At 31.6% G+C, this 13854-nt stretch overlaps 1 protein-coding gene across 15 annotated transcripts in view; it reads left to right on the forward strand.

Annotated features, from left to right (window-relative positions):
• MIA2 (MIA SH3 domain ER export factor 2) overlaps positions 1-13854 on the forward strand; it is a 90595-nt gene that overhangs the window by 55257 nt on the left and 21484 nt on the right. For all 15 annotated transcript variants that reach the window (XM_043922637.1, XM_043922638.1, XM_043922639.1 and 12 more), the window contains 9 exons: positions 898-1015; positions 2495-2541; positions 3288-3378; positions 5783-5921; positions 6555-6656; positions 7676-7736; positions 8371-8406; positions 11685-11752; positions 12976-13058. In XM_043922637.1, coding sequence (XP_043778572.1) covers positions 898-1015; positions 2495-2541; positions 3288-3378; positions 5783-5921; positions 6555-6656; positions 7676-7736; positions 8371-8406; positions 11685-11752; positions 12976-13058 — 745 coding nt within the window. The remainder of the gene's footprint in view (positions 1-897; positions 1016-2494; positions 2542-3287; positions 3379-5782; positions 5922-6554; positions 6657-7675; positions 7737-8370; positions 8407-11684; positions 11753-12975; positions 13059-13854) is intronic.

The raw sequence follows: 13854 nt of genomic DNA on the forward strand, positions 1-13854 counted from the left end.
AAGCCTCTAATGTTGCAACTCAGATTCTCTTTTACAATTTCTTTTTCTTTTTGTCAGTTATGTCAGTTGATCTCCTCAGCTAGTTGTTTACTTGAATAAATTGAATCTGTGAAATCTCTTTTTTCATATATCATGTACTTCACCTGGGGATTTGTTTGACTTCACACAAAATTTGTTCTCATGTTAATGACTGCTCTTACTGTGGCAGTGAGAAATACCACATAAGAAATCTTGTTACTATCTGGAGAAGGAAATGGCAACCCACTCCAGTACTCTTGCCTGGAGAATCCCATGGAGGGAGGAGCCTGGTAGGCTACAGTCCACAGGGTCGCAAAGAGTCAGACACGACTGAGCGACTTCAAAAAAAAAAAAAAGAAATCTTGTTACTATATAGTCATTGATACATTTAGCAAAAATGGGCCATTACTAGGTATTATATTTATTTGATTTGGACTTCCTTGGTGGCTCAGATGGTAAGGAATCCACCTGCAATGCAGGAGACCTGGGTTTGATCCCTGAGTTGGAAGATCACTAGAGAAATGAATGGCTATCCACGCCAGTATTCTTGCCTGGAGAATTCCATGGACAAAGGTGCCTGGTGGGCTACAGTCCATGGGGTCATGAAGAGTCGGACCTGACTAAGTGACTGACACTTTGCGTTTTCACTTTTCATATTTGATTTAAGAGTAACCAGTTGTTATTTTTAACTTGTAGACCTTAATAGTAAATAAATGTTAGTTTTTGAGAGTATTTACATATTTTATGCTGGGTAGAGAGTAAGAGCTCATGTACTTTTATCTATGTGGATTGATTTTTAGACTACAGTTATGCATTCAGAGGTTGTAAAGTCAGCATAAGGCATTACCCTCTTTTTTTCCCCCTTTGGTAAATGTCAAGTCTCTGACAGAGCGCTTACGAAAGATGAAAGACTGGACTGCTGTACTTGGTGAAGACATTACAGATGATAACTTGGAATGGGAAGTGAAGAGTGATTCAGAAAGTGATGCATACCTAGGTATTAAGTCATAACTCATCTTCTTTTACTGGAAATGATGACTGGCTCTTGTATATCCTTTTAGTTCCCCATGTGCATAATACTCTTTATATACTCATGTAATATTCTTTTCGTCTCTCGCTATCCCTTATGGTTGTTTCAGCTAAGATAGCTCCATTTCAGTAAATCTTTCTTCAGTGCCTCAGATAGACTTTCAGCCTTCCTCATCTCTGTTCTTTTTATGTGTTGTACATTATAGCAGTCTTTGGCTTCCCTGGTGGCTCAGTGGTAAAGAATCTGCCTGTAATGTAGGGGACCACCTGCAAGGCGGGAGATGTGTGTTCGATCCCTGGGTCAGGAAAATCCCCTGGAGAAGGAAATGGCAACCCACTCCAGTATTCTTGCCTGGGAAATCTCATGGACAGAGGAGCCTGGCGGGCTACAATCCAAGGGGTCGCAAGAGTCATACATGACTTAGCGACTAAACCACAACCACGACCACAGCAGTCTTCACATAGCATCATAATTCTTTCCATGCCTATTTCCCCCTGTACTGTAAGCTGATCAAATGGATGGGTGAGTAGTTGGAAAATTGAGTGTTATATAAATGAATGCCTTAAGATGCATTTCTTTAGATGGTTCATATGGTGACAGTACTTTAATTTTTACCAGCCCAAATTCTGTTGCCATTACTGGTTGCAGTATGAAAACTCAGCAGAAGTTAGGTTCCCTATAGCCACTTAGTATGTTTTCAGATCAGTTCTTTTGACTTTGAAAGAGAACATCTTGTTTTGATGTATAGACTCACAGAAAATCATAAGAACAGTGCAGAGAGATCTCAGGTATCTTCTTTGAGTTTCCCCCCAGTGATAGTTTTTCTGACTTTTGTAACCTTTCTCTTTTCTCTCCCTCCATCCTCTATGTCAGTAAAAAATATGTTAAGGAGAAGGTGTGACTTTTTTTTTTAGAAGATTTTCTTTGATGATAACATTAATGTCTTGGAAGAAAAGTATACTCCAAAGTAAAGACCTATAGTTCTGTTTGTACTTTTTTACTTCTGCTTTATTTTGTAAGAAATAATTATTTTTCTTTTTTTTAAATTTTAATTTATTTTTTTAGAAATAATTATTTTTCTAATGAGAAAACTCATGTTTAATGTTATTTTAATTTGGAATATAATTCTGGTCATATTTTGTCTGATGAGGGATTCTAAGAATAATTGAAACTGGGCTAGATTTAGGTGATTCCCAAATGCTTATTTTAACTCTGTTTTTGGAGTTAGTGGTGAAGAACCGTGTTACATGATACTATGATAATTCCATTGCTTTTTTTGTTTAGCTTCCTTGGAGCAGGTCTGAGGCCACTGTGCCTTATATTAAATTCTTTATTGTAGCAAGGGATTATAAAGCTCTAGTTGAGTGAACTAATAAAATCATTTGGCTGTCTGTTGTGTCATTGTACTGTTTTATCAAGTTATTATGTTTTTGTTTTTCACTATAGATAATCAACCAAAAGGAGCTTTGAAGAAACTGATTCATGCTGCTAAGGTTTGCATTACTACATAAGAATATAGAGAAACAGATAAAGCATGGATTAAATCCATATATCCTAGTAACTGTTTTAAATGTCCATTTTATAGTTACCATATAAGTGACAGAAGTTTTAGAAGTGATCAGAATTTTCTTCAGTTGCTTTTTAATTTTTTTACAGTAACTAGAAATTCATATTGTTAGTTTTTAGAATTTATTGTAATAAAAATTTTCAAGGTGTGCACTCATTTCTTTGGATAAGGACTGTATTAAGATTATTTACTACATATTTTCCCATACTTTTCCTCTTTCAATGTTCTTCATCCTCTGGTCTCAGTGTTTTCTAATATTCTATTGCCCCATATCTTATCTTGAGAAGTAGGTACTAGATTCATTTTCTTGTGATTTATCCCTACTCTGTTTCATCCTAGTAGTGGTATCTTGATCTTTATTGATCTATGTGAAGTTTCAGTAATGTAGCTTGAAGGTTGCTTTGATCAAAATTTATGTGCTGAAAGCAAACAGCTGCTGTTCAAGCATTAGTCACTGACTTCTTTATTCCTGTTTTGAGATTTACATGTGTTGATGACTTTGCTAACTTTCTAAGATGGAAACTCCATTGTTGGCTTCTGTAGTCTGCGTAGTAATTTCATCGGAGTGTAAAAGAGCTTCAAAGGATTAGGATGGTATATTGAGATTTTTATTTGTTTTGGTATAATTGTTTAATGTTGCTTTTTTTCTTCTCCTTCTCCCATTCTTTGAAGTTAAGAGCTTCTTTAAAAACCCTAGAAGGAGAAAGAAACCAAATTTACACTCAATTATCTGAAGTTGATAAAACAAAAGAAGAGCTTACAGGTAGATAATCTATAGACTTACAAAGTTTCTCTGAATAAATATGTCTTCTTATAGAGAATAGAACATTAATTGAATCAATTATGGGGAGATACAATTTGATTTTTTTTTTTTACTTTTGTTTGTTATTTGTGAAAAGTTAGTCTGAGTTTTTATTGTTGGTAAAGTCATATCGTTTCCCCCATATTTATATAAAATTAATGGCATTATTAAAAAAATGTAAAGCTGTACTTTCAATTTCAGTGTCAAATATTTGGTATGGTTTTAGTTACTAAAAAGTAGCAAATTAAAACTTAGTTAAAAAAAACTTTGTTAATTGCAGATTTGATTTTTAGTAGTGGTACTTCTATATTTTATAGATGTTTTTATGGTACAGTTTTTTCCTCTAATGTCCTTGCATAGTATATTAACATATATGGGAATGATGTTAGGCCTGTAGAACTGATGTTGTTTTTCATTGAAAAGATTTTTTTTTTATTTTGCTGATAGCATTTTTTTTCCTCAAGTGAACAAATACTGTTATGTTCCAAAATTTTAAAAGTTGATGTAAGGAACATTCCATATTGTAAAAAAAAAAAAAAATTCAGCATAACTGTTAGCATAAAAAAATGATGGAAGGACATTCTCGAATGTCAGCCATGATTCTCTTTGAATATGGGATCATGGACAGATTTCTGTTTTCTTTTTACTTATTTTCAAAAATTTCTGAAATAAGTAAACTGTGTTTATAATAAGATATTTTTTGAAAAGGTTGAACCACCAAAGATACAGATTATTTAAAAAATTATCATTGCCCTATTCACATGGTACTGGTAGTTCGGTTATTTTTGAATTTTGGAAAACATTAATATTAACTTAAAGTTTTGCTAATGTATGGTACTGAAAGCCATGGGAGATTTACAAGAGGAAAAGATACGGAGCCTACTTTCAAGGAAGCCCTATTTTAGTACATTAACAGGCTCTCAGTGAGGAACTGTAATGAGTGCTGGGACAGTAAGGAATTTGCTCACCAGTTACCCCATCACTTAATATGGTATCTTGGCAAATTACTATTTTTCTAAAACTAGTATTTGGAGACTTTCTGTCCCTTCTTGCAAATCTTTCTTATTTTAGGGAGTCATGAAAGATAAATTTCTATAATTAATCTTCTATTCAGAACAGAAAGGTTTTCTTCTGAATTGTTTCTCCTCTGACCCTGCCGTTTTTGGTAATCATTTACAGTGCTATTTTAAGATACAGAGGATTTGAAACAAAATAGTTATGGTAGAAGTGAAAAAATATAATGAAAGTTTAAGTGTTGGTTTGATTTTTTTTTTTAAATAGAGATGATCCAATTTTAAAAGAAGTAATATCCAACATGAATGTCAGTTAAGTGACTTAACAATGGCTTGTTAAGAATTGTTAAGATGACATGGCAATGGCTTAAGGCCAAAGGTCAACAAACTTTACTGATCTAGATTTAAAAATTTCTTGGAAAGACAGATGTGGACAATTTTCTGCACATTTAATCATTTAATGTTAAGGTATTAAACTATCTTTTTGGTGTGTATATTTAATTAGTAGATGTTTTAGAATAATTATATAACATTACATAAATCAATAAAATTCTAATGATTGTTAGTATTGTTTTGGAATTGTCCTGTTTAGGCAGAGTGAGTTTTGCCTTGTTTCAAGATTTGTCCTATGGTTGTGATTCATACACGTTTTTTGGGGAGATGTCACCTTAGTCTTAGAGGAGTTGAATTATGTTATGTTGAAACAAATAATTTCCCTAATTAGTGTACCCACTGATTATTTTATAATCATAATTAATTAGAATTGTTTAATTTTCATGGATGATTCTTTTAGGTTGAAACAAAGCTAAAGTTAGTATTTTCCTTTCCAGTCTTGATCTGGTGTAAGCCAGCAGGACTTTGGGGCATTCGTTATGAGAAGATCCAAATTTCTGGCTTGATTTTTACCATGTATAAAAATTTTGGCTTAAAAAGAGGCTGGGTAGAAGTATTAATGGGTAAACTTTACTAGCGAAAAAAAGATACATTATTAATCATGTGGGAGAGATTCACAGGAAATATTAAGCTAAAGTATTTGCCTTCAAAATCCTCATCACCAAAACTTTGAGAATTTTAGTGACTTTTGTCTCCTAGACTGAAAATTAGATGCTAGAATTAGAGTACTGAAGGTTTTAGAAATTTTTTGTAGGAAATCCTTAAATAATAAAAAAATTATAATTTATATAGCTCTTTAACATGTTAAAAGGTATTTAGGCAAACAAAATATCAATTTTCTGTCAGAAAGAATTTAGTTTATTAATAACTAGTTTTTGTAATTTTTATTTTTATAAAATATTAATGTGTAGCTCAAAATATTTGCTCCCTTAATTGTGATTTAAAAAATTTTTCTGTAGAGTGTATTAAAAATCTCCAGACTGAACAAGCATCTTTACAGTCAGAAAATACACAGTTCGAAAGTGAAACTCAAAAACTTCAGCAGAAACTTAAAGTAATGACTGAACTATATCAAGAAAATGAAATGATACTTCACAGGTAATAAATTACATTGGTCACTCCATTGAGTGGCAGATAAAATAGCTTAAAGATATTTTGCTTTCAGCTTATGTGATTATTTAGGCTTCCCTTGTGGCTCAGCTGGTAAAGAATCCACCTGCAATGTGGGAGACTTGGGTTCGATCCCTGTGTTGGGAAGATCCCCTGGAGAAGGGAAAGGCTACCCACTCCAGTATTTTGACCTAGAGAATTCCACAGACTCTATAGTCCATGGGGTCACAGAGTTGGACACCACTGAGTGACTTTCACTTTCATTATGTGGTTATTCAAAGTTCTTAATTTATGATTGGGTTGCATCTCATCAATTTATTTTTTTAAGAAAGCTATTTGATTTTGAAACATTTTTTGTTCAATGATAAAAATATAAATGCTAATGGTGAACTCTTAAAGCATCTGTATTAGTAGTACTGTATTGGATAAGGTGCTTTACAATTTGATTCTATTATATTAAATTCCACACAGGTACATTTGTTTTTTTCTTACGTGTGATGTTTTTATTGATATTTACAGGTTGCTTTAGTAGAATAAATCACCAGTTGTGATATAATTAAAAATATACCATTGGTTATTTTATGACATACAATAACAGAAATAAAAACTTTTTGTTTTAAGGAAATTGACAATGGAGGAAAATTACCGGTTAGAGAAAGAGGAGAAACTTTCCAAAGCTGATGAAAAGATCAACCATGCAGCTGAAGAGCTGGAGACCTATAGGTATGAATATATTTCACCCCTTTCTTTTTGAGGTAGGAAGGGTATCCATACAAAAGCCCAAAAGCAGAAAAAAATAATAGAGTAATCAAAAAAAATCCCCCATAATTTTGTTTTATTATTTTTCATTTAGATGTCTTGCTCTTATGCGATTATACAGAAAATATAAAAAGGAAAAAAGTTTTACTTTATGTAATTCAAAATCTCTTAGAGTAGTTGGATTTGAATATGGGCAATCCTATATTATGTTAAAGTTAAGAACTTTGTCAATGTGACTAATTTTAAGGTCTTTCCTCTTTGGTTCATATGGGGAAGAATGTATATAATATTAATCAGTTTGAGAAGTATGCTGCAAAAAGAATAAGCCTTAATTAAAGTTATGAAGAAGTGTTTATAAGACCATAAATCTAGTTTTTACCTTAGCTCAATCCTTTCTGAAATAATTAATCCTAAAATAATAGAAATAATAAAAACCTAGAGAAAATAAGTGACAAGATTCAGCAGTACTCCAAATTGTTGTGATACTTCATTTTACATTAGGAAGAGCAAGCTTGAATTTTATCCAAAAGAAGTTTTTAGTCTTATAAGGTCTTTTTATAGTCTTATGAACTTTAAGTCTTTTTAGTCTTATAAAGGTAATAGCATTTTCTTTCTCACAGATCTTTAATTTCCTAGAGTTCTGTTAAGACACTAGACATCTGAATACATCTCCCAATATGCTTCTTAAAAATGAATATGAGCCAGTATTCCATCTAAATCTTTTCATGATTTTTGTTTTAGGTAAACTCAAGTAGTAATATTCCTAAAGCTTACCTAATGTTTAAATTATATCAGGAAAAAAATATGCTTTAGAACCTTGCAACTAAACCAGCAACCCCAAAGGTGATGAACATGTGGAGTTCTAGCATTACATGAAACAAAGCAGTCTAGGTGTTAAATTAATTAATATTTTCAGTAGAGATAGTGTGTTCTGTCATTTCTTAGTTTATGTTAAGAGTAGAATGATTGTTTGTTCTTTATAGAAAGCGAGCCAAAGATCTAGAAGAAGAGTTGGAGAGAACTATTCATTCTTATCAAGGACAGGTATGTGTGTGTGTGTGTGTGTGTGTGTGTGTGTGTATGTGTAACTTAAAACAGTGGTGATTTGTTTGAATTCATATCTGTTTTGATGCAGGAGTATAGTTAGTCTCTTGAGGTTTTGCATGTGGTGGCGGAACATTTCTAGGGAGCAAAGATTCTGGGACAAGAGACATTGTTTAAAGTTGCTATGTGAACTACTGCTGATTTGGGAATTTGAGTTGCATAAATAAATAAACATATATCAGCATTAGGGTCTTTTATTTATATATAAATATATGACCAGTCTGGCTAGTTGTTTCTTAATTGGTATCTCCTATTCATGGGGTCGCAAAGAGTCGGACACGACTGAGCGAGTGAATTGAACTGAACTGAACTGATTGTAATTGATTATTGTGTAAAACAGAAATGTACTAGACAAAAATTTCAGTTGTCTTAACATTGTTTTTGTTTTAGAAGTGTAATAGAGTAGATCATATGTATATGAAAATTTGCTTTAAAATAATACTTGCTGACTTTTTAGAGATGATTGAGTTATATTTGAGTTTATGAGTTTTGTATTAAATCATAGTGGTAGGTATGAATGTTTTTTACAGAAAAAATAGTTATTAGTAGTATTTTAATGACTTTTCTTTTTCAGATTATTTCTCATGAGAAAAAAGCACATGATAATTGGGTAAGTATTGAATTTTCTTAGGCTTTTTTGTCAAATTGTTCTTTTTCCTAATTTAGATGAGCAGTGTAAAGGTACACTTTTATAACTAAGAAAAAAGGTAGTGTATAAAGAAATCAGTTTCTTTTAATTTCACCAGTAGTGGAATTACATCCCTTATGAACTAAATACTTTGTTATGATACAGTTATTCACAAAATCTGATTTTTCCTTCTCTGCTTTTAGCACATTACTTCTTTGCAAGGAGCTTTACTCTTTGGGGCTTATACTCTGGGGGAGGTGAGGCAACATTCATAGACTTGTTTCAGGCAGTGGATTGCCAGCTAATTACTTGTGGACAAATTTTTAAAATTCTCTGGGCTTGTTTACTCATCTGTAAAACAATGGGACTAGCTGAAGTAATAATCTAAAGCCCGTCCTAGTTCTAAAAGTTATATTAATATAATTCAGGTATCTGATTCTCTGATTTTTAATTACTTGTTACACATTAAAAAAAAGACCTTCACAAGAAATGACATGTCAGTGTTTTGGAGGAACTGTATGAGAAAGTGATAACTATATAGATTTTGAGTAATGATCAGGATGGTCTCTCTAACATGAAGAACTGTTGTTAACAGCTGGCCTTTGAAAGACTTGCCCCTCAAAGTCTTCAAGGGGAAGTGATTTGCACAGTAGGTGAATATGGGGTCTGGAGTCATCCTGTCTTGGTTGCTATCCTGGCTCTATCACTTACCACCCGTTCCTTACCTAAAGACAGAGATATTACTAGTATCTATTTCACAGTTATTGTGATGACATTAAAGAAGATAATTCTGAAGCCAAGTACCTGACATATAGTAGGCATTCAATAAATGTTAACTGTTAAATTATCATTGTTGTACTGAAGCTTGGAAGATATTTTTATTTTTAGGCATGGATGTTTCTTGGAATGGAGATTTCAGCTTAGAGTAAGAAATTAGATAAGTTGAATATCAGGATCCTTCCCAGTTTTGAGCTTTTATGTATATGCTTCTGTAATATTTGTTACTGAAATAATATTTGTTATTGAAATAATATGCTGGTCTTGGAAGTGAGTTTAGTCTTCCTCACTCCTTTCTAAATGCTCAGATGCAAATTATTTTTTAAAGATGGAGAGGAACTGATGTTTATTAGTATTGCGTATATTCTAGGCACTGTACTCAAAGGCATTTTACATATATTACTCACTTAGTCCACACAATAACTGTAAAAAAAATGGGTATTGTAATTCAGGTCTTCCTGATGAGGAAACAGCCCTAGGTCACGTGATTAGAGAGTTAAGATTGGAGATTGAAACATTGACCTTTTAGATTCTAAGTCTTATATGTTTTTTTTTTAAGATTCCAAGTCTTATACTTTTTCTTTTCAATACATTGAAATTCTTGTTTAGTAAATAATGACATTGACCTTAAATTAAAACATGCAGAAAATATGCCCTTCATGTCTCAAACTAAAAAGATATTTTATATACTCATTGAACAAAAATTATACCATGTAGAAAAGTACAAAGAAGTAATCAGCAGTAGTACTTTAATTTATTCCATACTTTTATAGATACATTGAGACATAAAGCACATATATATGTTTAAAAAAACAAGATCATATATTAATGTTTTATAACCTTTCTTAATATATCATAGATATTTTTTATGAAGTTTTATCTTTTCTATGAAGGTTTTCTTTTTTTTTTTTTGAAGGTTTTCATTTTATGAACTTTCAGTTTGTTTCCACTAATTTACTGTAATAATTTCTTAATTTTAGGTGTTACTTACTCTGTTGAGCATTTCTTTGCTCCATCCTGTTAGATTTAATCTTCCTTTAAATTGTCATAGTACTTGGGTTTTTTTTTTTTGTATCCTGTGGCAAGTACTGTGGTTATTTGTATTTGTTCTTACCACAGATTTAAGCTTATAGGGACTGTTTTGTTTTCCTTCTTAACACCTGTACCTAATAGAATCTTTTTGCGTATTTTAATTCAAGTGTTCAATATCTGAATATAAATGTTCTAGATTACAACATAGTTGGTTATTTACTAAGATTACAGTTTTTGCTAACTTCTGGGGGTAGATTTTTCAAATGTGAACCGTTGTGATCAGTCTATTTTTATATTTCTTTGTTGTAGGTATATCTTTAATATATACTACACTATAATCAGAGTAGAACTTACTTTTGACTTAACTACACATTTTTGTGCCATGTATTTAAGAGTAAATATGTTACACATTAGCAAACATTTAGAAATGATTTTAGTTCTGCATCATTAAAAGTTAAATGAATTGGTATTTTGTTAACAAAAATTGTTACAATGGTGTTCTTTTTTGTTAGTACAAAATTGATTATATAATTTGGAAAAAGATTTACACCTGGAATCTTTTGATATTGAGTGCTAACATGTGGTTAAGCTATATTTTTAGTGAATATTGGCCCAGTTAAAGTCAATTCTCAGGTACAGTTCACAATTACAGACTGCGTTAATTTGCCTGCCTTTTGGTGACTGTCACATTTGCCCTAGTGAACTGCATTAATCTGGCGGGTGTGGTGTTCCCCACTCTGCTGCTTCTATCCTGGAGAGTCCACAGGATAACAGGGAAACGTAGTATTCTATGCAAGCTTAATTTTACCCACAGCTGTTTGGGTTTATTGCATATTCTTGGTATAGCCTTTTTTTCTTGTAACATCTGTATTGGTACTCTGATTTTTATTAAATGAAAGTGTCTGTAAATAAATGTAAAAGACTAAAGGAATGTATCTCTACAGTGCTGTGTACTTAATAAACATGCAGCATTCTTTGATTATATTCAGTCATTAAAAAAAATGGCCTTTACCAGCATGTTTAGACCTTTATAGTTTCACAGAATTACAGTGATCTCTTTCCAGAGATAGGTACTTTGTTCCGCTGCCAATGCTGCCACGCATAATTCTGAGTCTCCATTCCTAAGCTTGAGTCCTCTTCCATAGCTCTTGTCATGTTATTTGGATATTTACAACACCAAGCAATTCTAATCCTTGACTTCACATCTAGCTGAAAGCATTTCTTGGCAAGTACATGATTAAACTCCAGCCTTAGGTTCATCTGGTTGTATGAAACTCATTTCTTTTTGATATAATTTTCTAAATTAATTTTTTTTTACATTGAGTTTACTGAAATGCTTACTGACATACTTAAGTGATTGTGATATTTGTATGCAATTATTGAGATATTTATGTATGCTTATATTTCAAGTTTTCATAAATTTATTTTAAAAATATATTATTTTCCTTAAGTTGGCAGCTCGGACTGCTGAAAGAAACCTCAATGATTTAAGGAAAGAAAATGCTCACAACAGACAAAAGTAAGTATCTTAGTAGGAATACTTTAAAAACTTTGCTTATGACTTTTATTCTTAGTTGTTATTTTATTAAGTAGTTGATATTTTTATAAGGATAAACAGACTTTCAGTGACCCAACATATCTAGTAATAAAGTATACCTTAGTTCTATTAGAGTTTACTAGATTTTTTGTTTGAAACGCTTGACTAGAGGTTACTGTAACAGAGAGAAACTTTTCATAGATTTTTTTGTAAAAAGTATAACTTAAAAAAATTTTGTTTAAATCAGAGTGGGTAGAAAGAGATTATAAGAGATGGAGATAGAAAGGATAAATCTTTTTGACATGGTAATTCACAGAGTATTAACATCTTTTAATGAATAAATGGATAGAATGTTTATTATTTCTCTTTTTCCATGATTTTATTATATTGGATGGCATTGCTTTACAATAACAAAATGAATGAGAGGATAAAAGAGTACAGTGTACAATTGAAGGGAAGAGTAAATGGTTTTCTATGAAGACTGTAAAAGTCTTCCCATAGTGTTATAATTTCTTGACAGAATGTACTATTAACATTATCCAGTATTAGTTTTAGTCTCTTACTTGTCTTTTCTACTCAGAAATTAAAGCCATATGATTAAATGTTTTATTTCAGATCTAATGGCATAGAACTAGAAATAAGATTCTTTTAAAATGTCATATTTTTCAGATAAAAGTTTGGAAAGGAATAAAATAGTAGGATGAATTAATCAGGTTCCAACTTTATGTTATGACTGGAATCGTATGGGTAACACTACAACGGAAAGCTTATGTGACTCAGAGCTGGGAGCCCTGAGCTTTAACCCCGGTACTTTCATTTTGCATAAATCATTTAAACTCCTAACCTCACTTTCCTTAGTTGTAAAATAATAGTTTTGAACTCATTGACCTTGGAGGGCCCTTCACAATCTTTCTAAAAGTTGGATTCTGTGATATGGTATTCTTTGTAGCCTAGTTTTGAAAGAGAATAAAACAATTCCAAACCTCAACAAAACATCACTATCATGAGGCAAAAGGAACCTGTTACCCTAAAATAAATAGTGGGGGATATATAAAGGTATTTTGGTCAGAATAATTTTAAAGGACCTGTTTCTTTTATGTAGATATTGAGATAATAAAAAATAGTTTATAATAGTGGCATTTTTCTTGAAATGTGAGTGCTTCTCTTAGATAAGTAACTTAGTGATGTTTGTTCTTTATTTGCAGATTAACTGAAACAGAGTTTAAAATTGAACTTTTAGAAAAAGATCCTTATGCACTTGATGTTCCAAATACAGCATTTGGCAGAGGTAGTTTTTTTTTTAACCCCTCATTAAAAAAATACTTAATATATTTTGTACATACCATTTATATTAGTGTGAATTAACACTACTTATGAATTTTTTAGATTTTGGAGCTAGGGTTCTAATCTGAGTTATCTTGTGGTCTGCCAAGTTTCTGAGTTTTGTTCTCTAGCAATAATGTGAGTAATGGCTTTCTCAGTGGTATTTTGTAGGATGATGTATGTTTAGTACCTTGAGCTCCTTGGGAAGCAAAGTGCTTGGTACATAGTAAGGTACTCATTATTTTTTTGGAGAGTGAATGGGTAAAGATTGCTTAAATGGAATAGCATTGTGACTGTTTACATGTTAACCATTCTTTGGAATTTGCTTGAATTTTAAAAATAAGAATTAAAACAGCTGGTTTTAAATTATTTAAAACTTCATTAAAAGGGTAGGAAAACTTTATTAATCTGAGTTTTGATTGCTTTAATTACCTCCAAAAGAACCAGTTATTTGGAAGATGTATTTAATATTTCTGTCCATTCATTAGTGAGTTAGCATCTTTATGATCTCATACTATTCCAAATAGTTTACATTTTTCAAAGTAATTTTGCTTGAATTGGAATTAAGCTTCTAGGGTAGTAAAAGCAAACCTATCTTGTGTAGGTAGACTCCTCTTTTAATAACTGTTGAAAAGTTATAAAAATCACTTTGAGAGTCCAGTTTCATTAAGTATTTCTACATTAAGAAATAGCAGATTGTTATGAATTTCAAATAGGAACAAAGTCTGGAGTTGAGGGAGTTACACAGAAAGAATTTTTAT

This window comes from Cervus elaphus, chromosome 13 (genome assembly GCF_910594005.1).
Source record: "Cervus elaphus chromosome 13, mCerEla1.1, whole genome shotgun sequence".
Taxonomy (NCBI): Eukaryota; Metazoa; Chordata; class Mammalia; order Artiodactyla; family Cervidae; genus Cervus; species Cervus elaphus.